Source organism: Chelmon rostratus, chromosome 19 (assembly GCF_017976325.1).
Source record: "Chelmon rostratus isolate fCheRos1 chromosome 19, fCheRos1.pri, whole genome shotgun sequence".
NCBI classification, from domain to species: domain Eukaryota; kingdom Metazoa; phylum Chordata; class Actinopteri; order Chaetodontiformes; family Chaetodontidae; genus Chelmon; species Chelmon rostratus.
The window spans coordinates 1452009-1474087 of NC_055676.1; the positions used below are offsets into that span (position 1 = coordinate 1452009).

At 42.5% G+C, this 22079-nt stretch overlaps 2 protein-coding genes across 6 annotated transcripts; one reads left to right on the top strand and one right to left on the bottom strand.

Annotated features, from left to right (window-relative positions):
- The first annotated feature begins 3267 nt into the window (after positions 1 to 3267).
- On the top strand, positions 3268 to 8529 carry skp2 (S-phase kinase-associated protein 2, E3 ubiquitin protein ligase). 2 transcript variants are annotated; one of them, XM_041960466.1, is made up of 10 exons: positions 3268 to 3365; positions 3994 to 4244; positions 4352 to 4466; positions 5309 to 5452; positions 5719 to 5853; positions 6163 to 6261; positions 6380 to 6507; positions 6990 to 7041; positions 7422 to 7529; positions 7622 to 8529. In XM_041960466.1, exons 1-10 carry the CDS (start codon positions 3352 to 3354, stop codon positions 7839 to 7841), a joined length of 1266 nt encoding a protein of 421 aa, XP_041816400.1. In that variant the 5' UTR covers positions 3268 to 3351; the 3' UTR covers positions 7842 to 8529. The 2 variants fall into 2 exon arrangements, with proteins under 2 accessions (XP_041816400.1, XP_041816401.1); XM_041960467.1 differs by having other exon boundaries at positions 4355 to 4466.
- Positions 8530 to 9983: 1454 nt separating this feature from the next.
- nadk2 (NAD kinase 2, mitochondrial) lies at positions 9984 to 17079 on the bottom strand. 4 transcript variants are annotated; one of them, XM_041960766.1, is made up of 13 exons: positions 16885 to 17079; positions 16288 to 16620; positions 16114 to 16202; positions 15940 to 16028; positions 15523 to 15604; positions 15282 to 15365; positions 14434 to 14573; positions 14125 to 14218; positions 13856 to 14038; positions 12341 to 12396; positions 12155 to 12208; positions 11951 to 12074; positions 9984 to 11857 (listed from the first exon to the last, which is right to left on the bottom strand). In XM_041960766.1, exons 2-13 carry the CDS (start codon positions 16516 to 16518, stop codon positions 11719 to 11721), a joined length of 1365 nt encoding a protein of 454 aa, XP_041816700.1. In that variant the 5' UTR covers positions 16519 to 16620; positions 16885 to 17079; the 3' UTR covers positions 9984 to 11718. The 4 variants fall into 4 exon arrangements, with proteins under 4 accessions (XP_041816700.1, XP_041816699.1, XP_041816701.1 ...); XM_041960765.1 differs by having other exon boundaries at positions 16288 to 16762; XM_041960767.1 differs by having other exon boundaries at positions 13856 to 13951; positions 16288 to 17079.
- Positions 17080 to 22079: the final 5000 nt, after the last annotated feature.

A 22079-nucleotide genomic window follows, 5' to 3' on the forward strand; every position in this document is an offset into this window, starting at 1 on the left:
CCAGCTGGATATACTGCACCTAGCCAGGGTTCCCACGTCTCCTGGAAATCCTGGAAAACAGCTGACCAGTTTTCCAGTCATGGAAGACACATGGAAAATGACAGAAAAAGTAAAATGTCCTGGAAAAAACTGTTGTCCTGGAAAACTATTTTAACATCCTCCTATTTTCCTGTATCTGAGTATGAAGTACAAAGCTATATATCAGAGCTCCCCAAAATGGATTACATTGTCATTTGAAAGGGATAAGTTATAGTTATGTTCGGGATCATGTTAATGTTCTAATGGTAGTTTATGGACCAGAGTACTTCGAATAGGCTGCTCTCAGTTGGGTCGTGGAAACAAATCACATCACATGATAGCACTGCTCCAAACTCCAAATAATGTAAATGACATTATCCTTCATGGGTAAATATATTAGTCCCTGCTGACTGATAACTGTGATAGTTTTATTAGGTTTCTTTCTTCCCAGCTTGTTTTAAACAGGTGAACCAAGTTAAACTCATTTGCATGTTCGGTTCAGGTGCTAAACTTGACGTTCTTGTTTTGCCTGTGAAGGTTTAAGGTTTGTGATTCAGCTCTGGGTCAGAGCAATGGTTTTAAATGCATGCTCAGCATTGTTGAGAGAGCTGGATAATAATGAATGGGATGTCACAATGATGAATGGGAGCTGTATGTGAGGCTCAGGAGGTAGAGCGGTCCACGGTGGTTGGATCCCTGGCCTCGTAATCTACATGTTGAAGTATCAGGGTACTCAGAGGCTGACGAGATGAGATCAAACCTCTAACAGAGTCAGTGGTAGAACTGAGGGACCTGCTGCAATCAGGTAATGTTGAAGTCGTCCAGTGCTGCTCCTGCTGTGCCAGAGGTCTCTGATTGAAAAATAAGTGACAAGTGTTGTGTCTGTATTTGTGTCTGTGGATTAGAGCATACCATGAAAGGGGATGCAGCACTGTCAGACTTTACAGCAGATGATCTTGCCATGAATAGTGACTTAGGAGTCAGACAGAAATGGTAAGCTGTGAGAGAGATCCAGTTAGAGACCATCATTCATCGAAGGGTAACAAAAGTTAAGATCCCATAATACAAACAAAAAGTGTTGTCGGAGGACAGAATAATACTCCTTTAATTGAACTCAATTGGAAAATAAATGTAACTCATTGCAGATGGAATCAAGCAATCTAATGTAAAACCAGCAACTTGGCCGACAGTGCAACCTAGGTTATGGAATCTAGGCCTCCGGGGATAAATGACATCTGGCACACATGTTGTTTTTGAAACTGGGCAGAATAACATAGGTTTTCTAAAGATACAACAGCTTCAATTGTTGTAGTGTTCTATTGTTAACAGTCGCTCAATTGGATAAAGGAGGAATGGAGGAGTGAGGAGAGACGAGCCTGTCAGATGAGGCAGGCTTACAACACATCTCCACTTTTTAAACTTAACACATACACATGCAGTGATCAGTTCTAAACATTTGCAGTATCAATCAAACATGCCCTGAAAAACTTTTCCTTTTGTCCTTTTTCTGCTTTTTATTTGTCATTATCATTATTTTTATCTTCATCATCCACACCAGTGATAGCCATGACATTTGCCTGAACGCAATATCTCAGGAATTTCTTCAAATTTGACATGAATGTTCACTTGGACTCAAAGATGACCTGTCAGTGATTCCCAAGATTTTCCTGTTTATGATCAAACGCTCCTGGACTTCACAGTGGCGCAAGACAGTGAAGGCAATGTGAGCTTGCTTTTCATCATAGTGATTATTATGGTTCTCATATGTATGTATTTATCTGTGTACATCCAGCACTGTGTTGGTTTTCTTCTACCAAATCCTGCGGACTTCTTCACCCGCCCTGTTTTCCATAACTGTGTCATCAGTTCTTGTCTGTCATGTAAAAATTTACTGCATGATATAAGAATATGCTCAGCTGTCTCAGTCTCTGATGACACTGATTGCAAAGGCCTGTTGGGTGTTTTCCTGTGATGAAAAGCATGCTGTTAAGGCTGTTGTGCCCAGTTCTCAGCCTGCTTCATGTGACTTTCCTCTTATTTCCTCTACTTCTTAATACCCTGAATGTAAATGTCTCCCTTTATTGGATTATCCTAATGCTGTTGCCACTGTTGAGAAGTCTTTGTCCTATGCCTTTCCTCTCAAATTTTGATCATTGGATATTAAACCATTCCTTTTTTGACTGCTTCCTTTGCCAGTTTGTCTGCTCTCTAGTTTTGTGCTGGGACAAACATGAATGTTACATTTTTCCCTGGCCTCACTATTCTGGAGTTAGCACACAAGATTTCATATAACAGATCCTGATGACTTCAGGCTTTGCCTGATTTGATGCTTGTAAAGGCTGCCGCAGAATCACTATCACGATCAACATAGCATACAATTCCAGAGTATATACATTCAAACAGTCTGATGTTCTCCTGTTAAGGCCCGCTTGGTAACGACACAGCTACTGCAGACCCTGATGTGTTTGTTTGAGGATCATTTGATGCATCTGTAGAAATCTGAATGCTGTCTTTATAATTCTGGTCCCTATAACTACAGTATCCAATGGTTAAATCAGCATTCTTCTCACTGTGCTTAATTCTGAGTAATTCTAGTTGAATCCTATTGACCAGACCAACAATATATGAAAGCTTACAAATTGGAACACTTGTCGTTGCTGTCCTTTTGTGGTTGGGTGTATTAATAACGCCTATCATTACACTGATAATGGACAGTAAATCAATTAATTTTATGAGAAATAACTAGTAACTGTAACTTACTGATTTTCAGGAACTTGTGCAATATTGTCTGTGCCACAAGAATTTGAGCTCTGATGAGAGGTGATGAATAAAAGTGAATAAAAGAGGACAAACACACACCTGTCATTGTGAAATAAAAAAGCAGGGAGGTGGAAGGAGCATGTACTGAGGACCTTTAGGCCATTCCATGTCCATCTGAAACATTATGAACATTGTCCTCTTTATTCTTATCCCCTCATTAAACCCCACGCCTTTGTGCTCATTAACAGATGAATAGTGTGCTTGCGGAGAAGACATTTGGTGTCATGGTTTTCTATTAACTTCAATTTGGAAAACAAAAACTGCAAAAAACAGACGCTTCTTTCAGCATAACTTTAAAAAACGCGGAAAAAACGAGCAATACGAAACGCCACATGGGCCACTCAGTGAGACGCACGACGTAGATGGTCGACGTCAACACGCCAGTGACGTAGTAAACACAGGGCGCCATGCTGCTGGCGGTGAGTTTAAAGAGTCCCGTCAGGAGGGTGGAGACAGCCAGCTTCTTCATGTGCACTTTTCTTCTTAACCAACATCTTATCTGACCTAGAGGAGATGCCAAGAGAAGGGTATTGTTACGCATGTATTTATTCTTTGTTCTGTGAAGTAGTTGTACGAGTGATACCGTAGTTAATTTTCAACGAGCCATCCTTGTGAAAATGAGCAAACGCAAGTTTATTTCTGTTGTGTTCCAGTTCCAGAAATACCATTTTTCTCTCAACTCACGTTAATGGTATTGCAAATCACACTTGATAAACGATAAAAATGAAATAATGTGTGTTTTTGAGTCGCAGGTTAGTGTTAAACCGAAGCTAATAATCGATAACGTTACCGCGCCTTCATGTCAGGCAGGCCTCCCTCCAGGTTTATCCATGCGTCTTTCCTGGACTAACAAACTGCAGAGTACCTACGGAATAAGAAAATCAGTATCCAGTGTAACTCTGCATGTATACGTCGCTTGAAATGGAAGTGACAAAGCATTTGTGTTTTCTTTTACAATTACAATTTGCGCGGTCACTCCGCTGGGTAGCTGCATCAATATGGCGGGCAGGCAGAGGTTCGTCTCTGGAGGAAGCGAAGTGTTAGTTCATCAGCGGATCGTTCGCTGAGATGTTCATACAACAGGACTGTCCAAAGTGTTGTGTAACCCCTCCATTTGAATATGAACGTGTTTGATTAGTTTGTCCTTCCACCCAGCATGCCCCTGCAGGCTCTGCCCTGCCTCACTCTTCAGGGCTCCATGTTGTCTCAGTCCAAGAGGATCAACAAACGCAAGTCGAGAGGCATTCTGAGCGAAGGCCTGGACACTGAATGCACCCCCACTGAGCTCATCCAGCAGTGGTCCCCGAGCCACAAGCAACAGCGGCTCATCAGCAAGGGGAAAGAGAATGACTGCAACCACTTTGTCCTCGCCAGGAGATCGAGGAGGAAAGAAGAAGCCACGTCAGGTAGGAAGCTATGTTCTGACCTCCTTTAAAACCTCCAGCTGCAGTGCATTGGTTGTAGCTATGATAAACTGTCACACTTGCTCTTTTTCCAACATTATTTCCCTCAGCAGGTTTTTCATGGGATCACCTACCTGACGAGCTGCTGCTTAGGATCCTTTTCTACCTCCCTCTGCAGGACCTCCTCAGGATGTCTATAGTTTGCAAGCGTTGGCATCGCCTAGCGTGAGTCTCTCTCTCTCGAGTAGATTGCACCAGTGATTTTGAGAAGGTGACACAGGAATGAAAGGTTCTTCCACCCAGCTCGGTCCTGACGAGCTGTTTCCCGTACTTTTGACCCAGTATCACTCTTGTCACTTTAGTTCTTGATGCTCTTGCAGTCACCAAAGTCATTGATTTAGCACAGAGCTTAAACCCAAACATCATTGTAAATGTCAGCCCAAACCAAATTTATGTCAAAATGTAAATGTTTTAAATTTTTAGTGGTTTTATCAGAGCACTAAAAACAATGACGGGCACTTGTTTTGTGTAGGGAAAGTTTTAAAAGCAATACGTTGATGCCACACCTGCATACAAAGCACCCACAGTACGAGGGACAAGCAAAAAGAAAGTTCTCTTCTTGCAGGAACAATGTGTCAAATATAGATTTATTTTCACCAAAATCACAAGCTTGCCTGTGAAACAGGATTTCTGATCTAAGGTCAGCTTCTAGGGATTTAAAGTCCTCTCCAAATGTACTTGTATTTGTCCATTAGCATCTTCTCTGTAGCTTTTTCACATGTATTCTGGGAAATGTGAAACCTAGTGTGTTTCCAGGTGCTTCAGTCACTGTGTTACTTTCAACTTTCTGTCATTATCCTATTTCATAGAAATAAAAATTACATGTAGTGATGCATCCTTGTCTTCAAGATAATTGAATTCAAGGTTGCTTGTATTTATATTTAGCTGTACGTTCTCTTGACAGCAAGGAACAGTGTGTGTTTAACAGTGCGACAGGATCAGAAGCAGTTCAGTCTGCAGATTGTCTGAGACATTACAGATGGGATCTGCCTGCGTGTCTGTTCCAGGTTTGATGATTCTCTGTGGCGCAGTGTGGATTTGGAGGGTCTGACCCACATTGGTCCAGCTCTGCAGCAGGTGCTGAAGACCGGAGTCCACAGGCTGCGCTGCCCTCGCTCCTTTGTAGAAGAGTTGGATTTCACAGGCGAAGGGTGAGTCCAGCAGCTGTTTATGCTAAAAGGATGGATGGATGGATGTGATCGTATCTGCCTTTTGCCAGTATTTCTAAAAATACAAATGTGTGTGGTGCTAAACAGAGCTAATGCACGCTGTGGTTCCATGGGTCACTTTCTTACTTCCCACATGAAACATCTCACAGCCCTCGTTTGAAAAAGCAAAATAAACATCTGAAGTGATGTTTTTCAAAGAAGAAACTACTTGATGGTCTTGCCCTTCTTTTGTCTTTTCTGTTGTTCAGCCCACTGCAGATGGTTCAGATGGATCTGTCCAGCTCCATCATCCCCACCTCGGCTCTGGAGAGCATCATCTGTCGCTGTAGGGAGTTGGAGTATCTGAGCCTGGAGGGTCTGCAGCTCTCAGACATGATCATCAGGTTAGTGTCCATCTCACTCTGTCTTCCCGCTGCCACCACTGAACCACAGCCTTTCCTGCTTTGTTTCATCAGAGGTGTGAAACATGTTGCTGATTCAGTCTCCTCGGAATCCTCAATAATAATTCTACATCACTGACTTTTCTAGAAATCTGCTCTTTACATTAAAACATAATGAATGAATATTAAAGGATAATTTTCGTTTCGTTTGTGTGTTGACTGTTGCTTCCTGTGTGCACCTGTGGTCCTCCCTCAGTAACTGATCCAGTTGGATGATGTTTGATTATTTGGTCCTCTGTCTCTCTCTCTCAGCTCGTTGTCCAAAAACCCAAACCTGCTGCAGCTCAACCTGAGCGGCTGCTCTGGCTTCTCTGCTCCCGCTCTGGCTGACATGCTCAAATCGTGCTCCAGGTCAGCCGCTCCGTCTGTTCCATCAAACCCTGTTATAACCGAAGACAGCAGCTCATCCTCTGTCTCTGCCATTTCCTAATGCCTTGTGTGTGTTTTGCTTTGTTTTCCCCCTGTGCAGTATAGAGCAGCTGAACATATCATGGTGTGACTTCAACAATAATCACGTGAAGAGTGTTGTCAGTAATCTGAGCTCCGGTGTCACTCACCTCAACCTCAGCGGTTACAGAGAGAGCCTCACGCTAGATGGTAAGAGAGGGTGCCCGTCTGCCCGATCATGTCATCGCCATCATCACAGCATTGTTGAGTTTTTTTGGTGTGGCAGTGGGTTGAACATGAGAACATGGCCACTCTTTTTTTTGTTTTGTGCTCTTCCAGATGTTCGGTATCTAAAATATTGATATATTTTGGCTTCAAAGCAAGTTGCTTCCAATCTTTTCAAATGCAAATCTAAAACTACTTTCTGTCCATGCTACCACGCTCTCTCTGTCTCTCAACATAATGTATCTCTGTACCAGCAGAGCAGTTTCATTTCCAGCTAGTTAGCCTTTTTGTGGCTCTTTTTACAGCAGTGATTTTAACAATGTTGACAATCAGTCTAACTTTCTACCACATTTCTTAAATGCACATTGAAAATAATATCTAATACATAAATGTTTTTAATTGTTAGCTGCCATCACAGTGTCTCTCTCTCTGTGTCTCTGTGTGTGTGTGTGTGTGTGTGTTCACAGATGTGAAGGTGCTGGTGGCGAGATGCCCCCTGATTCAAACTCTAGATTTGAGGTAAGAACATGGAGTTCTTCATGATGTTTAATGATTAATAGCTTACAGGTCAAGTCTGTTTTTAGAGGCTCTTTCATGTTAGTGAGAGCCTTTTTCTTCTATTCATCCTGTATACTACGATAGTACTACTGTATGTCCTGTATATGCTGAGCAGTAACACAGCTACTCCTGAATGCTCTCTCATATGATCTGATGCGATTGTGTAAATAGGCGCCTGTCAACGAACACATCTGACCAACTTTACGGGGGGATGCTATGTCAGATGCGGTTTCTGATTGTTCCACAGTCTTCAGGAATCAGAATCCAACAGCAGATGGATGCAGCTTAAAGTTTCTGCACGTCTGTCGTTCAGTATTCACCCTGGTTCCTCTGTGTTACAGTGACAGCACTCTGCTGGTGGCCGACTGCTTCCCTGTCCTTAAACAGCTGAAGTATCTGCTGCATCTGTCCCTGAGTCGCTGCTATCACATTCACCTCGCTGCTCTCACGTGAGTCCCCCCCCCGCTGCTGTCCCTGCTTCTCTCGCTTTTTGAGTGACTGAGTTTGGAAGTTTACAGTTGAACTTGCGTCGTGTTTCCAGGGACCTGGGTAAGATGTTCCCCATGCTGTGCCTGCTGGACGTGTTCGGCGTCGTACAGAACAGCCACCTGCCCTCTCTAAAGAAGGAGATGCCTCACGTCTCCATCAACTCCAGGCCGTTCTCCAGCATCGCCCGGCCCACGCCTGCCAGCAGGCTCGCCGGCTGCCTCGGCGACCGCACCATGTGGAACAGGAAGTGTCAGCTGAGGTTCAAACTGTAGCCGCCACACCTCCCTCATGTTTTTAAGCTGAGTAGGATTCTGTTTCTGAGTGTTTGATCCTGCAGTGTTCCAGCACACACAGAGAGTCCGGCCCATCGTGCAGCGATGGAGCCATGTTTTACTGTTTGTTGCTCCTACAGAAGATGCTTTTAGTGTTGGCTGGCACTAACAGTAGCCTTTAAGTACTGCACATGCACGCTTTTAGACAAATGTAATACTTTATTTGAGAAGGACACATTTGGATGTTGAATCCAGTTCTTGTTTGAATGTGTTAATAGAAACTTTTTGTGGATTTTTGAATCTGTTTTAGGTTCTAATAATGTGTTAATTTAAAGTACTTTGTAAGGGAAACATGGTTTAAAAGGCTTGATTGAAACGTTGACCTCTTAGGCTGTTCTCAACTGTAATGAAAGATCAGTCGAAGAGGTTTTAATGAAACGATGAATCAGGATGTTGAATGTCAAACCAGCTGTGGACGTAGCTGTCGATTCACTTGGTTGCTGAACAGACAATGCGTTGATATGCAGGCTCACACATCTCGCTGTGTGCTGCTGTAACCACTGGACCAGGCTATCAATATTGTACGTGTGACTTCTGTCCAGCTGCTTTTTATAATGTGCTCAGTATGTCAGTGTACATGTGCTGTATGCTCAGTGCTCTGTCTCAATAAACTGTCATACAGACTGAACTTTAATGGAACACGAGTTTTAATGTGTCTGTGTGTGTGTCTCGTTTAGTGGTTCAGAACGCAGGGGTCAGGCCCTCCGCAGGGTCCCCAGATACATTTTGGGTTGTGATTAAGAGGACAGACGGGTCTGTCACAAAAATTCATATTCATGTCTCTAGCCTGTTTTATAAAATACTGGATGACTTAAACCCCTGAGCAGTTAGTTAATTAGACCACCTGGGACTGTTTCTGTGGTGGAACTGCTAACAACCCAAGACTACACCCTTTTTTTTTTTTTTGTCAGGGGCCACAGGACAAAAATACTGGGCTTCACTGGTTTCATCTTTAACAATGTGTTGTATTTTATAAGCTTATGTTTTTATGAAAAATGTGTGTATTCTGTGAAGTAACGAGCAACCGTATCTGTCAGATAAATGTGGAGTAGCTCAAGATTTTACTAAATTACAGGTGAGTACATCAAGTTGCTTTCGCAGGCTGCATTAGAATAACCACATCTTACAATAATACTAAAAATAGAAAAAAATATACCCACGATGCAGAGCACACTATTAGCAAGAGACAAAGGCTGTGTAGTGGAAATTAAATCAAAGATAATAGTGTTGACATCACAAGTGACTGAGTTGGAAGAAGTAAGGGGCATCAACTGTTCAGAAAGTGCCCACACACACCCCCCAACATCAACATCATCTGCTCAATCACAGCCTGTCTCACAGCAGACGTTTGGACTTAGGTTTTACTAATAACATTAACAATGTCTCTGGTCTCAGCAATCCACGGCAGCTATGAACAAAGCAGGATCCTGAAACTGAAGCAGCATCATTCATTTCATTTTAGTAACTGCTCGTGTGCTACTGTCATGTTCAGTGTCTCAGTGGAAAGGGTTTGTTCACTCACTGTTGTGTTGAAGACACAATGTAGGTGAATGGAATTTCATATCAAAGATTTAATGTTAACATGTTTACAGAATCAGTGTGTCTGTCACTACTGTGACTGGAAGTGCTTTCCACCAATAGTCTCAGTGAAAATAGTTGTGGTGTCCAAGACCTGAAGAGAACCACAACTTTCTGCATGGAGACAAGAGGAATGTTTTCTGGTTTGTTGACCCTTTCAGTCAACCCGCTCACACACAGTGAACATGCGTGATCCATAAGCATTCATCCTACAGAGCGCTGCAGGGAGGGGATGTTGTCGATGATCCACGCTGACACTGGGTGGGGGCGGGATACATCCTGGATACATCCTGGACAGGTGACCCCTTCATCACAGGGCTGACACATAGACAAGCAACCATTTTCACTCACATTCACAGGCAGTTAGTAGGGGCAGTAAGGGCAATTTAGAGTCGCCATCAGTCTGCACGTGTTTGTCCAAAGACAAACAGTTAGCAGCTCATTGGTAGTAAATGTCCTGTAGATAACAGAGGCAATAATGAGTTGAAAGAAGTACACAAGCAGTTGGTTTTCATACCACTTTATCTGATTCAAAAACAATACACATCCTAACATACTGACAACACTTTAATAAAGAGTCCTGCCTTTGGCACACGGATCACAATGTCCTGATCATAAACTAATCCTCAAAAAGCCCCCCTCTGGTCCCACGGTCCAGGGCAGGGAGGTGTGACAAGGTGCGCCAGAGATGCTTTTCACATCGAGTAGAACTCAAAGTGAGCACAAGAGACTTGTCGGTTTTAATTCATATCAAAAATGACCACGACTACACTGTGTCCTCTTTATATTTCGACATCACAGAACAGTATCTTTCAAGCATTTAGCGTCAAGTGGTTTCAGTTTTGTTAGTCTCACTTTCTATCAGATGAGATCAGTTTCAATAATGAAGCTTTTGTTGGAAATATTAGTCCTGTCCACCAGGGGCACATGCCACGGTTAAAGTAACACTTCCAAAGCTAATTTTCCTGCTTTGTGAGATGTTACAGGGCAGGTTTTTGACCTAAAACATGGAGCAAAATATCCCTTTTACGCATGGAGTTCTGTTTTTGGTGCACTTCACTGTTTCCTCTCCAATTTCATTTTCAGGACCCAAGTGGCTCAAACAGCTAGAAAAAAATATAAGCTATGTTCCAAAAATATCTCTAGTCAACAAACAAGCCGTAACAAGCAGCCCTGTGCTTTCAGTTCACCGTATAGATACGCTTTTATATGCTTTCAGCACGAAGGGTAAGTCTGCTGATATTCAGTTTTTTTTCTTGTCAACAAATCCCATATAACAAAGAATGCATGCTGCTAACAAGTGTTGTGTGTGTATCAAAAGCATAAACTATTAAAAACACACCAATGAGCCACAGCGGTGCACTTCAGTGTGTATGTTCATGACCACGAACACACTCACACACACACTGTAGTTTATTCTGACTCAGTCCCACTTGCTGCCCCAAATGTGCATTAATCCACCTTTGAAAACAGTCCCCAACAAAAACACTACTTCATACATTTGAGTAATGCTTGTTAAAAACTACAATGAATAAAGTTTAAAGAAATTACTGAGCCCCATTTTTAAGTGAAACTATATATTTGTGAGCTTTTTCTACTGAAGATTTACGTCTTCAGTAGGAACCAATGGACTTGGGGAAATTCAGAGAAGTCAGAAAGCGGCGAGAGTCGACTGATTGGGGTTTGCTGACAGTAAAAAAACAGAATACCTTCATTCTTGTCCTTCAGAAGTCATTAACCATGGCTACAAAGGTGTGAAAGCACATCACAATATCTGTCCATTTGCATTTGATCCCCACATAGACATGCAACATCATCAAGGCTAGGCGTCAGCTTTACTGACAGAGTAACTCAGTGTTCCAACCAACATGGACCAACACCCAATCAGAACAGATATATATGTTAATATATCTTAACAATTCATTAACACGAGCCCTCATTACACCTGATCTCTCATCTGTTTCTGCTCAGAGACAGTCAATAGAAACATACTTTAAATACTGTTTGACTCAATATCTACAACATGGATTCTAACCTGTTATAATCTTCAGATAGTGTGTGGGGGGGGGGATTAAAAAGCGTGAGTGATTTGGAAATCATTTGGAAAAATTCACAATGCACATACTTAATAAAACAAACAGTAATACCTTTTTCCCCCCAGGTATAAAAACATGTGGAGCCTGGTGGTCTCTTCGAGCCCTGGACAGAAACAGTCTAGTGTTGTGTCTCTGGGCTCGGCTCAGTTTTCGAGCAGGACTGTGCGGAGCTGATCCTCCTCACTCATGCCGATCGTTGCGATGGCGCCGTCGTTGAACTCGAATGAAGTCCCGCCGTCGACCACCATGCAGGCGTCCCAACAGCGCGAGCGGACGCACACCCTGAAGCGGCAGAGGCATCACAGCGTTCAACGGGTACATCTTTACAGCGTGAACTCTTAGCTGCTGATCTGAGACTGAGCAACGTGCACTGACTTGCTGGCGAAGCCTCTCTGCCGACTGCTGGAGAACACTCTGTTGACGATGGGCTCCCTGATGCTGTAGAACAGACGTCTGTCGTCCGGACTGAACACCAGAGACTCGTTGTATTCATCGGTAACTGAACGCACACAGACGCCATCCTCAAATAAAACCAAATGCACAAAAATGCACAACAATAATAGACGATTATCAACTCACCTTTTTCAATGAAGTCGTGATTAAGTGGGATATCAAGACCTGTTTGGGACTTTCCTGAAACACACATGTTGTTTCAGGTCAGGTGACGCATTCAGAGAAAAGCCTGGTTTACTTTAGACTTTCAGTTTCACAAAGATTTTAGCATCACAACCCCCCCCCCACACACACACACACACACACACATACCGATTCTCAGCACCTCCTCCACAGCTTGTTCAGCAAGTTTGTTGATGTTGTATGACCTGTGGTCACCGAGAGAGAAACACCATCACACAGCAGACAGGTGGATTAACACATGGGATGTCAGATTACTGTGTACTGGTGAGCTCACACTGGTATTTCTACTCTTTTTTCTTTTATTTGGAATACCAGCAGCTGTTCACACAGTCAGTGAGGTACTTCTACAGGCTGATTTATCTTTTCAACTTGTTACAGAACACAAAAATAGAACATGGGCTCGTGTTCATGAGCGTGTTTGTCATTTGAAGTAGATGTGTAAAGATGAGAAATACTGTATACATGTTCCCAAATTACTTAAAGTTAGATTTCTGAAGCCACACAGAGAAGGTGGTTCCTATAGACCTATAGATGGGGAGTCTGGCTTAAGCCATTTCTTGGTAATAGCTTTTCTACCAGCTAGACACAATATTCCACATAAATATTTGTTTTATATTAATAGGTGTTGAATGCAGAAGTCCAAAAAGTTCAGAGTTCATCTCAAGTATCAGTGATTTTTGTCCAAAATGTGTTTAGGTTTGGACAGACCAAAACAAATGGTAGCTGTTAGCCTCCTGGGAGCTGCTGCTGCACTGGAAGAGCCTGAAAGGTGAGACTTCTGAACAGGTGTGATAACTCTTCCAGCCAAACGTTTTCTGTGAGGCTGAGTTTGACGTCCTCCACTGAAAATTAAGTATTTTCCTTTGTTTGTTTGTTTCCCTTTTCCATTTCTGTTTTATATAAGTGGAACTTCCCACTTTATTCTCCTTGAAGTCTCTTCTATAATTCCTTTAAGCCTGAGTCTGTTCCATTAATAAAGATTTGAATAGGTTATTTTTGAAAGCCTTTTGACTCTCTGACAGAGCTGTTGATGTGATGGCGTACCTGAGCAAATCTAAAAAGGTCACTATTATTTAACCTGTGTGGTCTTTGCTGTGTCCCCTGACTAAACAAGGTCCAGTATGACGAGAGGCCCTGATTAGGCCATCTCTTATAGCTCATATCCAATTTGTTTGGGGTAAAATGAAGATCATGAGAGCGCCATCTCAGAATCTTTATGTCTTCAAACAAGCCATTCCTAGTGATTATATTCAACCACGTTTTCAGAGATTTGAGTTAATCCACTCATTACCTGTTTCCATAAGCTTTTAGTGCTCATCATCATGAGTTGAACACGCTGTTTGCCATTGGATTGCCAATTCACAGTTTATTATTATTATTTTGGAGCACTGGTTTTAACTGGAAGCTACTCTTATTAACGACATTGTGTTTGTTCTACAATACAAACATACAGGAGTAATATCTGCTCACAGCTTCTCTCTGACTCTTTCTTATCTATGCCTTAATGTCTCATTTTTAGATTTGCAATTTAAACTTTGGGAAAAACAATAAAAACTTACTAGCTCTTAAATGCAAAGTAGATGAGGATGAGGCACAAGTGAAACACTTAATGTGAAGATGAAAGTTGAGTCGTATAAAATTTACCAGGCTTTGGATCCTGTTCCTGTGCAAATACTGAGTCCAGAACTCTTCTGCTTTTCCCAGGGGCCGTCATCCACAGAGATCTCGTAGTAGGAAGCCCTGTGGAAACATGGGGTTTGAGGCGTTTCAACGTCACCCTGCGGTGGACTGAGATTCCCGATCCCGATGGGGATGAAGGTGCTAGAGCTTAATGAGGGTTACAACATGCACACAGTCACAGGTCCACCGTGTTTAGAAGGAGTTTTGTGCATCAGTTTGGATGACAGCGGTACCTGGAGGACAGAGATTCTCCGATGAAGATTTCGTTGAGGCTCCTGATAGGGAGGAGACTGGGCTTGAAGAAGCTCTCATGGAGTGTTCCTGTCTCTGGGAAATCAGATGTCATTGAATTAGTAGATTAGCAGGAGAACAAAGACATCAACAGACATAATGATCAAGTTCCTAGGTCACCCTCAGCCCGTTACAGACACAGTCTAACCCAGATCTACATCTTTTATCTTGTACAAAATCAACAGCGAGTCAGACGGGAGAGCAGACAGGAGGACAGGGACAGGTACACATGATGAGTGCTGGAGTCGTACTCCGCTGGAGATCCATGGTGGTGATGCGGTGAGCTTGACTGTGCTGCTCCAGGCTCAGCTGCTGTTCATGCAGGTCCACGGGGGTGGGATTGATTCCTGTGCCCTCTAAGTGTACACGGATCCTCTGACGCCACAGCCACCTGAACGCAGCACAGGAGAGGTGAGGGGACAAGATCTGCTGTACAGAGGACTGTCAGGCTAATCTAAACCTGAGGACCATCTTTTAAGTATGTACAGTTACACTCTGAAGCCTATCGTGAATGCAGTGAGAACAGCGTGACAGGTTTTTCCTTTTAATGGAATAAACAAGTTTAAAACACACGCCTAAACATCTGAAAGCACCAAAGAGGCTGTGAGGTGTTCAGCACACTTCAGGGTTATTGAAGGAGCACACCAGTGATTTAGTATGGCACTTCCAGAAATCAGAGGACTCACGAGAGACAGATTAAAAAAAGAACGGCCGAGATATCCTGACTTTTAGTCCACAGTCCTTCGCTGCCTGGCAAATGTTCGTGTCTTTCAAACTCCTGGTCCCAGTTTCTAACAGTCTCTCCCATTAAAAGTTGTAGCCTCTGAGCCAAAGCTGAGATAATCCTGATGACATTATCAGAGGATGTTTTTTTTTTTTCAGACTTTGCAAAGCTCCACCAGAGCTAAAGAAAACATCATTCAACTGAATGTAATGTGTAAAATCTGTGGAGTGCCTCTTCAGTTTGTCTTAGTTGGTCATAATATGATGTATCGTGATCAATAAATAATAAAAGACAAAACATTAAATGACTTATTATGCTCTTTTTTGCTCAAGAATGTAGAAAATGTCAGTAAGTCAGGTGTGGGTAGCTACACACCTGAACTCCCCACGACAGAGTTTCTCCAGAGCCTCTGGGAAGGCACGAGTGTAGCGCACAGGCAGGCACAGGTGACCTTCTGACCTTTAGTTGAAAGACAGAAATGTAATGAAGTCAGCTGAATATAAGAGCACTGTTAAATAGGCACAATGTGAAGGTATATTAAGCTTCTCTCAAGTGCTTCTTCTTCTAATTGTTGCACACATTTAACAATCCGAGCCCTTCCTGAAAAGTGTTTTACCTCTCGGGGTCTGTGTTTACTCCAACAACTGGTTTGTCCTTGCTTAAAACCTTACTGGCAACAAGTAGCATTGTCCCATCACCTGACAAAACAAACTGCAGTTAGAGAACTTGTATTGTGTGTTTGAAGCCTTTGTTCACGTGACTTTTTGCCCTCTGGGTTGAATAAGTTAAAGTCCTGCCCATTCTGTCCATCATGCCTGGACACAACAGTCGGTGTTCAAGGAAGATTCTTTTATTCAGAGTTCACTTATTCACACAAATAGTTAAGATAATTACTATAAATACTATACTATAAATTCTTGTGGAATTGATGGAACGTGTAGTCTGTGTATTCTGTATTTGTAATGAAGGAATGTGACAGCACTGGAGGCTGGAGATCAGGACACTGCAAAAACAAATGATCAAAAACACCTACCCCCAGCAGAGATAATGGCATCTGCCCATCGCACCACTTCTTCATCGTATTCTCCTCTCTTCACCACTTGGACTTCAATACCTTCTCTCCTGCAAACACAGAGTCAGAAATGAGCTTTTACAAACAGAAGACAAACCTTCAGTGTTTGGCTGGTAGGAATGTGGCCAATCTTACTGCAGGCTGTTCACGATGTGCTCCACATTATTGGTGTGGATGTTGTGTCTTTCCAGCAGGCCGCTGTAGCTGGAGCCCTTCATAGCAAGCTGCAAAACAGGGACACAGCAAAGCTCAAAGAAATTGTTTGTTTTGCCTGGGAGATCACAAGGGAAAGTGAAAGGCAGGCCTCACCAGCTGCTTCAAGTCCTCCTCAGACAGCCCTGCGTAGCGATACCGCTGCTGCTCAAACTCATAGCGCGTAGTCTTCGTCACCACTGCGACCCTTCCCGGTTTGAATCCAGCTTTTGGCTGAGATGAGCTGCTACATGTTGAAGTGTGGAGGGGGCGAACAGAGCTCCCATACAGCAGACTGACAGCTCGATTCCCAAAGCGCACCAAGTTCACCACCGAGCGGCGAGCCATGCTTGTAGGCGAACGCACGACCAGAAGCTCAATGACATGTCCGATTAGAGGCGTTCACTGACGGCCCTGCAAGGAGCTGACATGCTGGTTCACACGTCAGTCCTCCGGCCACATGCCGACAGAGAGTCAAGAAGTCAGTCACACACACCCTGCTGTCAGGAAGGTCACCAGGTGTACCGAGCTGTTAGGTGACCCTTCTAACTTAATACTACTCTCCAAGTCCAGTGTTTCCTCGAGCAAGTAACTAAACAGCAAGAACAACAGTTAAATCGCCATTTAACTAACAGTTTGTTATCCTAATAACCGTATTTGGTAAGGTTACCAGCTGATCTTAAAAAAGCTAAAAGTAGCTAGCATTTTACTCACAAAGCGTAAGCGAGTTCTCCGTGGTATCGCTTATTCCGACTGCGACTAAGTTCATCACAAACTGTTCAAACGATGTGTCGCAGTCCTCAGGTCCAAAACATGTTTAGACACACGATAATACACATGGGCAGGTTTAAAATAATCGACAACACAAGACTAGCGATTCTGCACGTAACATGCAACCTGGCGTGCACTCCTGTGTTACGTACGCTACGTAGCATTTCGTCTGATTGGCTGTCAAGTCGAAGGGACCAGGGCCGTTGAAAAAAAGAGTTGCGACACTTAAAATGCGGAAGTGATGCATGCCGTGGGGCACTCGATAGTTCCAGCACTGAACCCCATTCATTTTCAGTGTTTATCAAGCACGTTCACTGGGGAACAAACAGAGTCTGATTGCAGACTTTGATGCCTGTCATCTAGAAAGGATCCAAAAAGCAACAAAGTGTGTAATAGTCAGAAACAGCTCTCTGTGTGTAGGTTCGCTCAATCAACACCTCTAAACAACAGAACTGAACAAAGAAGCTTCATGAAGGGAGGATTTATTAGGACTGTTAGACTGCATTAGGGTTAGCTCAGTGTTCCTAATAAACTGGCAACTGTGTATATGCTGATAGACTTGTGTATTTTAAGAGTAGTGGAGTGGAGTCTGCCCTCTCCCTGCATATATTCTAAAATTAAAGAGTCATTGATATTCACTTGCTGTGCGTGTTGATGTGAATGTCTTAACATTAGGATGGGAGTAATTACGACCATGGAAGCAGGAGAAAAGTATTAATGCATACATACTGTAAATCAGTGGTGGAAGAAGTACCCTGATGTTTTACTTAAGACAGAGTAACAACACCACAGTGTAGAAATACTCTGTTACAAGTAAATGTCCTGTATTCCAAAGTTTACTGAAGTAAAAGTACAAAAGTATTATCATCCAAATATACTTACAGTACAAAATGTAGACGTACTCATTATGCATAATGGCCCATTTCAGAATAATCTATATTATATTACTGAATTATAATTACTGATGTTTTTCGTTTTTTTACTATATATACTGCTGGGTAGCTTGTGAATTACATCATAATGTATTTGTGATTATATTTTGTATTAACTATCTAAATCTGTAAAGTAACATCTGTAGTCCCAGCTGCTGTTTGTCCCGCCTGAAACCATTCAAACAAGCTGAAACTGTGACCACGTGACAGTACGGCGGCACAAATTGTTGCAACTGTGTTCTTCGGCGGCTCTGGAGGGGCAACCAGCCCATCAGCGCTCTGGTTTCATCTTTGTTATTTTGTGATGCCTTGTGCTCAGAGTTTACAGTCTGAATAATGGCTGACAAAAGTGGCTGCAAATTTGAGGCTGGTGTTGATGACTTAAACCTGTCCACTCTTACTGTCTTTTCTGAGGAAGGTCTGTTATTGAAATATCAGAATGTGCACCTTGAGCTGGCAGGGTCCAGTTCTCATGTGTCACACTGAAATATACATCCACATCATACACGTCATACACTGTACTATATTTGAAGCTGGGGTTGGTAATGTTGGAGAAACCCGCAACAGTAAAGTAAACTCATCCAACTAAAATCCCCTCCCTACAGGCCTCCCTGCAAAGCCTCCACCCCGAAACACATGAGCATGCAGTGCCTGACCCCCCACGGTTGGGAACAGTATGAGCAGTATGCAGTTTGCTGAACGACACTGTCACTGTGCTCACTCTTACTTCAGCTCAGAGGTGTGTGTGTACTGTGCTACGACATGTGTCCTTCACATGTAAGAAAACGCCAACCATGATCATAATGAATGTAAAGAGCAAACATGGCTATTGTTAGAACTCACAGCTGTCAAGTTAATATTGAGAAATGTTGGCTGCACCCTCTCTGTTATTCGTGTGCCCCAGTCTTCTGCCTACCCAGTCCTTGTGGGTCGGCAGGTACGCAGGTAGACTGGCAGGTAGGCCATCCAATCATTTCATTTGGCCAGAATGAAATGATTAATCCTTTCAGAGTTCCAAAGGCAAACACAATCAGTGAGGTTGCTTGAAAACTATTGCAATTTTCACCCAACAAATACCTTCTGAGGAACAACTAACACTTCATGTTCAGAAGCAAGTCCCTTCTGAATGGACCTCTTCCATCCTGAGAGGATTTTCCACACAGTTCTACACAGTACAGTAAAGGCATATGTACACATGGGACTTTGTGCTGATTTAAATACATTTCTTGATCATATATTTCAGATCAAAATTATATTATTAAAAGAAAAATATGATCATAGATTTATGAGTGACAAACTCAAACATCATCATTAAAGTGGTTTGGTCTATTTTCTCTTCAGGGGAAGACAATGACATGAGGTTTGGAGTGTTCCTGATAAGCTCTATGTTACAAATAAGATCGAGGAGAAGAGTCTACGTAGAATTGATCCAGTGAAAAATGTATGTGAAAGATTTCAAATATCTGTGTATTACAGGTGTGATATTTGTGGAGTCGATGAGGAAACTTAGTCTGTCCGTGTTTGTTTCGGACATGGACACTTGGGCCAATTATAAAGAACCTTTTCCATGTTTTGTTTTAAGACAAATGTTATTTGGCATTCACATGTGTATTAAACCTCTAAAGCAGCGTTTGGTTTGTCCATTCTGGGCAACTGTAGAGAGGCCTGAAGAGGACCTGCTTCCTCTGTGGATAAAAGAACTCATTGTAAGGTATCAAAAACACAGTGGCTCTTAGTTTACTAATGAAAACATAACTATGAATATTATATTACATTTCTGCCAAGAAATCCCTGACTGGATCTTAAAGTATTTCACCTTTCAACACTCATGTTCACTGTTCATGTACAGTGTGTTCCCAAATAGAGCATATTTCTGCCTCAGATCTGATGTGATAAAATATGACATGATGTTAACAGACAGCTCATCTTTTTTAGGTATAAATAGGCAGGCTGAAAGATATAGCTAAGCTCCACTAAGATTCACTGAACTTAAAAGTACTGACACAAGAACACTTCTGAGGTTGTTTGGATCACTAACAAACATCCACAGAAATATTTCCTTCATTTGTGTGACGGTGACCAGGGAACAGTGTTTGTAAAAGGCTGTGACCTGATTTTAGGGGTATTCTTCACTAATTATGTTCAACTTCACCAGGGAATATTTTTCCATACAGTGAGGTCACTCATTACAGCACAAGCTCTACTTTTTTCAGCTAATTGTGGTGTGTCATTTACTCTGCGGAATTACCTTGAACTATAACACGTCCCGAGTGAGATGATGAGTATCAGTTAAACCTGGTTATTGTTTTATGCCAGAAACAATTCCACATGTGTGTCTACAGTGTACGAACTGCATTAAAATGAGTGGAAAATGTTCAAAGCCCAAAGGAAGGAGGAGGCGATGATGGAAAGAAAACAACTGAGGATGAGATAAGAGGTGAGGAGAACCTGTCAAATTAGATGGATCAGCCCCCCAAGCAAATAACTCTATAGTGATTTTATAGCAGCTCAACAAAGTTTTTCATACATCTGGGCTTTACCTGAAACTGTGTCACAGGGCTATCAGTGTTATTATGGGAGGACCATTTTCTAATTTGTCCTCTTACTCTCCCTCCCTCCCTCTGCCTGTCTCTCCTCTGGACGTCCCCCCTCCCTTGTTTCCAGCAGGTACAGGAGAGCACTCTTTCCCACACGCTGGGAGTGCTTCACATTAGAGCTCGATCTCCCAGTCGCTCTGTTCTGCTGGTTCCCAGAAGCTCCAGTAAGACAGCTGGACGAACTACACCGCTGAAGCACTCTGCACGGAGAACTGAAGAACAAATACCGGTCCAAGGAGGTACGTGACACACAACCTCTGTTTTTTGTGTGGGCGGGTACTGGTTTTATTTGAGAGGGTGGTGAGAGGTGACAAAGTTTACCTGCAGCTATGAAGTCTGTTCATCTAATTTTGATCACTTCTTAGACTTTTCCAACAGAACGGAGAAAGAAAATATGAGTATCAGAAGGTAAAAGAAGGTGAAAACACTGATATTAAACGCATCAGTTCAGCTGATCACAAACAAATGCAGATGCTTTCATTTCTGAAACCTCTGCCTCCACCCGAATACAGTGGAAATGAATGGAACAAAACACTGAAAACAGTGAAAATCTCTGATTCAAATATTTCATAATGTGGACAAATAACACCAAATCTATTGGCATGGCTAGAAATCATGAAAGGTAAGCGAGAAAATGTGTTTTTGGTTTAGCTTAATTTACTGTTTAAATAGCAGAGTGAATGCTGTACACTGTTATACTAGACATAGATCAAGACAATCTAGACCTGCAGTGAGTTTATAATGTCATCATCTTAATGTCTCACAATGATCTACTTGAGATTTACTGTCAAAATACACATTAGGTTAATTCGATCAGTTTTCGGCCGTTGGCACATGAATTGAAGTGTGAAATCTGGGCAGATCACATGCATGTTAAAAGCTAATTTCTGATTTTTTTCACATGCCTGTTTGTATGTTTAAAGAGTTATTGAGCACAGTCGTTCCCTTTTCCTGTTCATACTGGTGGTGAAGAGATCCCTGCCTAATGCCACTGCAGTGTTACACATTGGGGGACTGCAGCGTTTATTCTGAGCATAAATGCATTTGAAAGTTCTGTTGAAGTTAATATGGAGCTTCAGCAGTTTGAGTCAGAGGGCATCTCTCCAGGTTCTGGCCATTTTAGTACAAAATCCACTGCTGAAATACCTCTGTACAGGTAACTCTGAGCGGTTCTAGCTTTGAATTGATGTCATGTGGACAGCTGCTGTACATGTCTCACCTTGGTCCGTTCTTGATGACTCAAAAGAAATCAGTGAAAAGTATCTGCTTGTTGCTGGAAAAGCAAGACATAAACCATTTTCTCATCTGGCCAGAGCAAAAATAAGACGGTCAGGAGAGAAACATCTTTAACTAAGTAGTTTTGTTGCCTGAACTTAACGAAACTGTGACAGAAAACTGAAAATAAAAAGAAATTAAACTAAAAAAAAACTAATTCTAACTAAACTAAAACTAATTCTAAAAATAACAGGTCATCAATATCAACAATACGTTCCACACAGGACATGAAGGTCACCCTCCCAGATGAAAGTCCTGTGCTGGACCCATTCCTCCACCATGACCTGCTCCCTCTGTGGATTTCCTCACTCTCTGATCAGTTGCAGTGACGGTC

Excerpts from the sequence above, each read along its gene's own strand:
- skp2 (XM_041960466.1), top strand. Across the intron at positions 5,453-5,718 it reads TTGGATTTCACAGGCGAAGG|CCCACTGCAGATGGTTCAGA; the intron begins GTGAGTCCAGCA and ends TCTGTTGTTCAG. Across the intron at positions 6,508-6,989 it reads AGAGAGCCTCACGCTAGATG|ATGTGAAGGTGCTGGTGGCG; the intron begins GTAAGAGAGGGT and ends GTGTGTTCACAG.
- nadk2 (XM_041960766.1), bottom strand. The coding sequence starts at position 16,518 with ATGGCTCGCCGCTCGGTGGTGAACTTGGTGCGCTTTGGGAATCGAGCT. Across the intron at positions 16,029-16,113 it reads CACATCGTGAACAGCCTGCA|GAGAGAAGGTATTGAAGTCC; the intron begins GTAAGATTGGCC and ends CTGTGTTTGCAG. Across the intron at positions 14,574-15,281 it reads CTCTGTCGTGGGGAGTTCAG|GTGGCTGTGGCGTCAGAGGA; the intron begins GTGTGTAGCTAC and ends TGCTGCGTTCAG.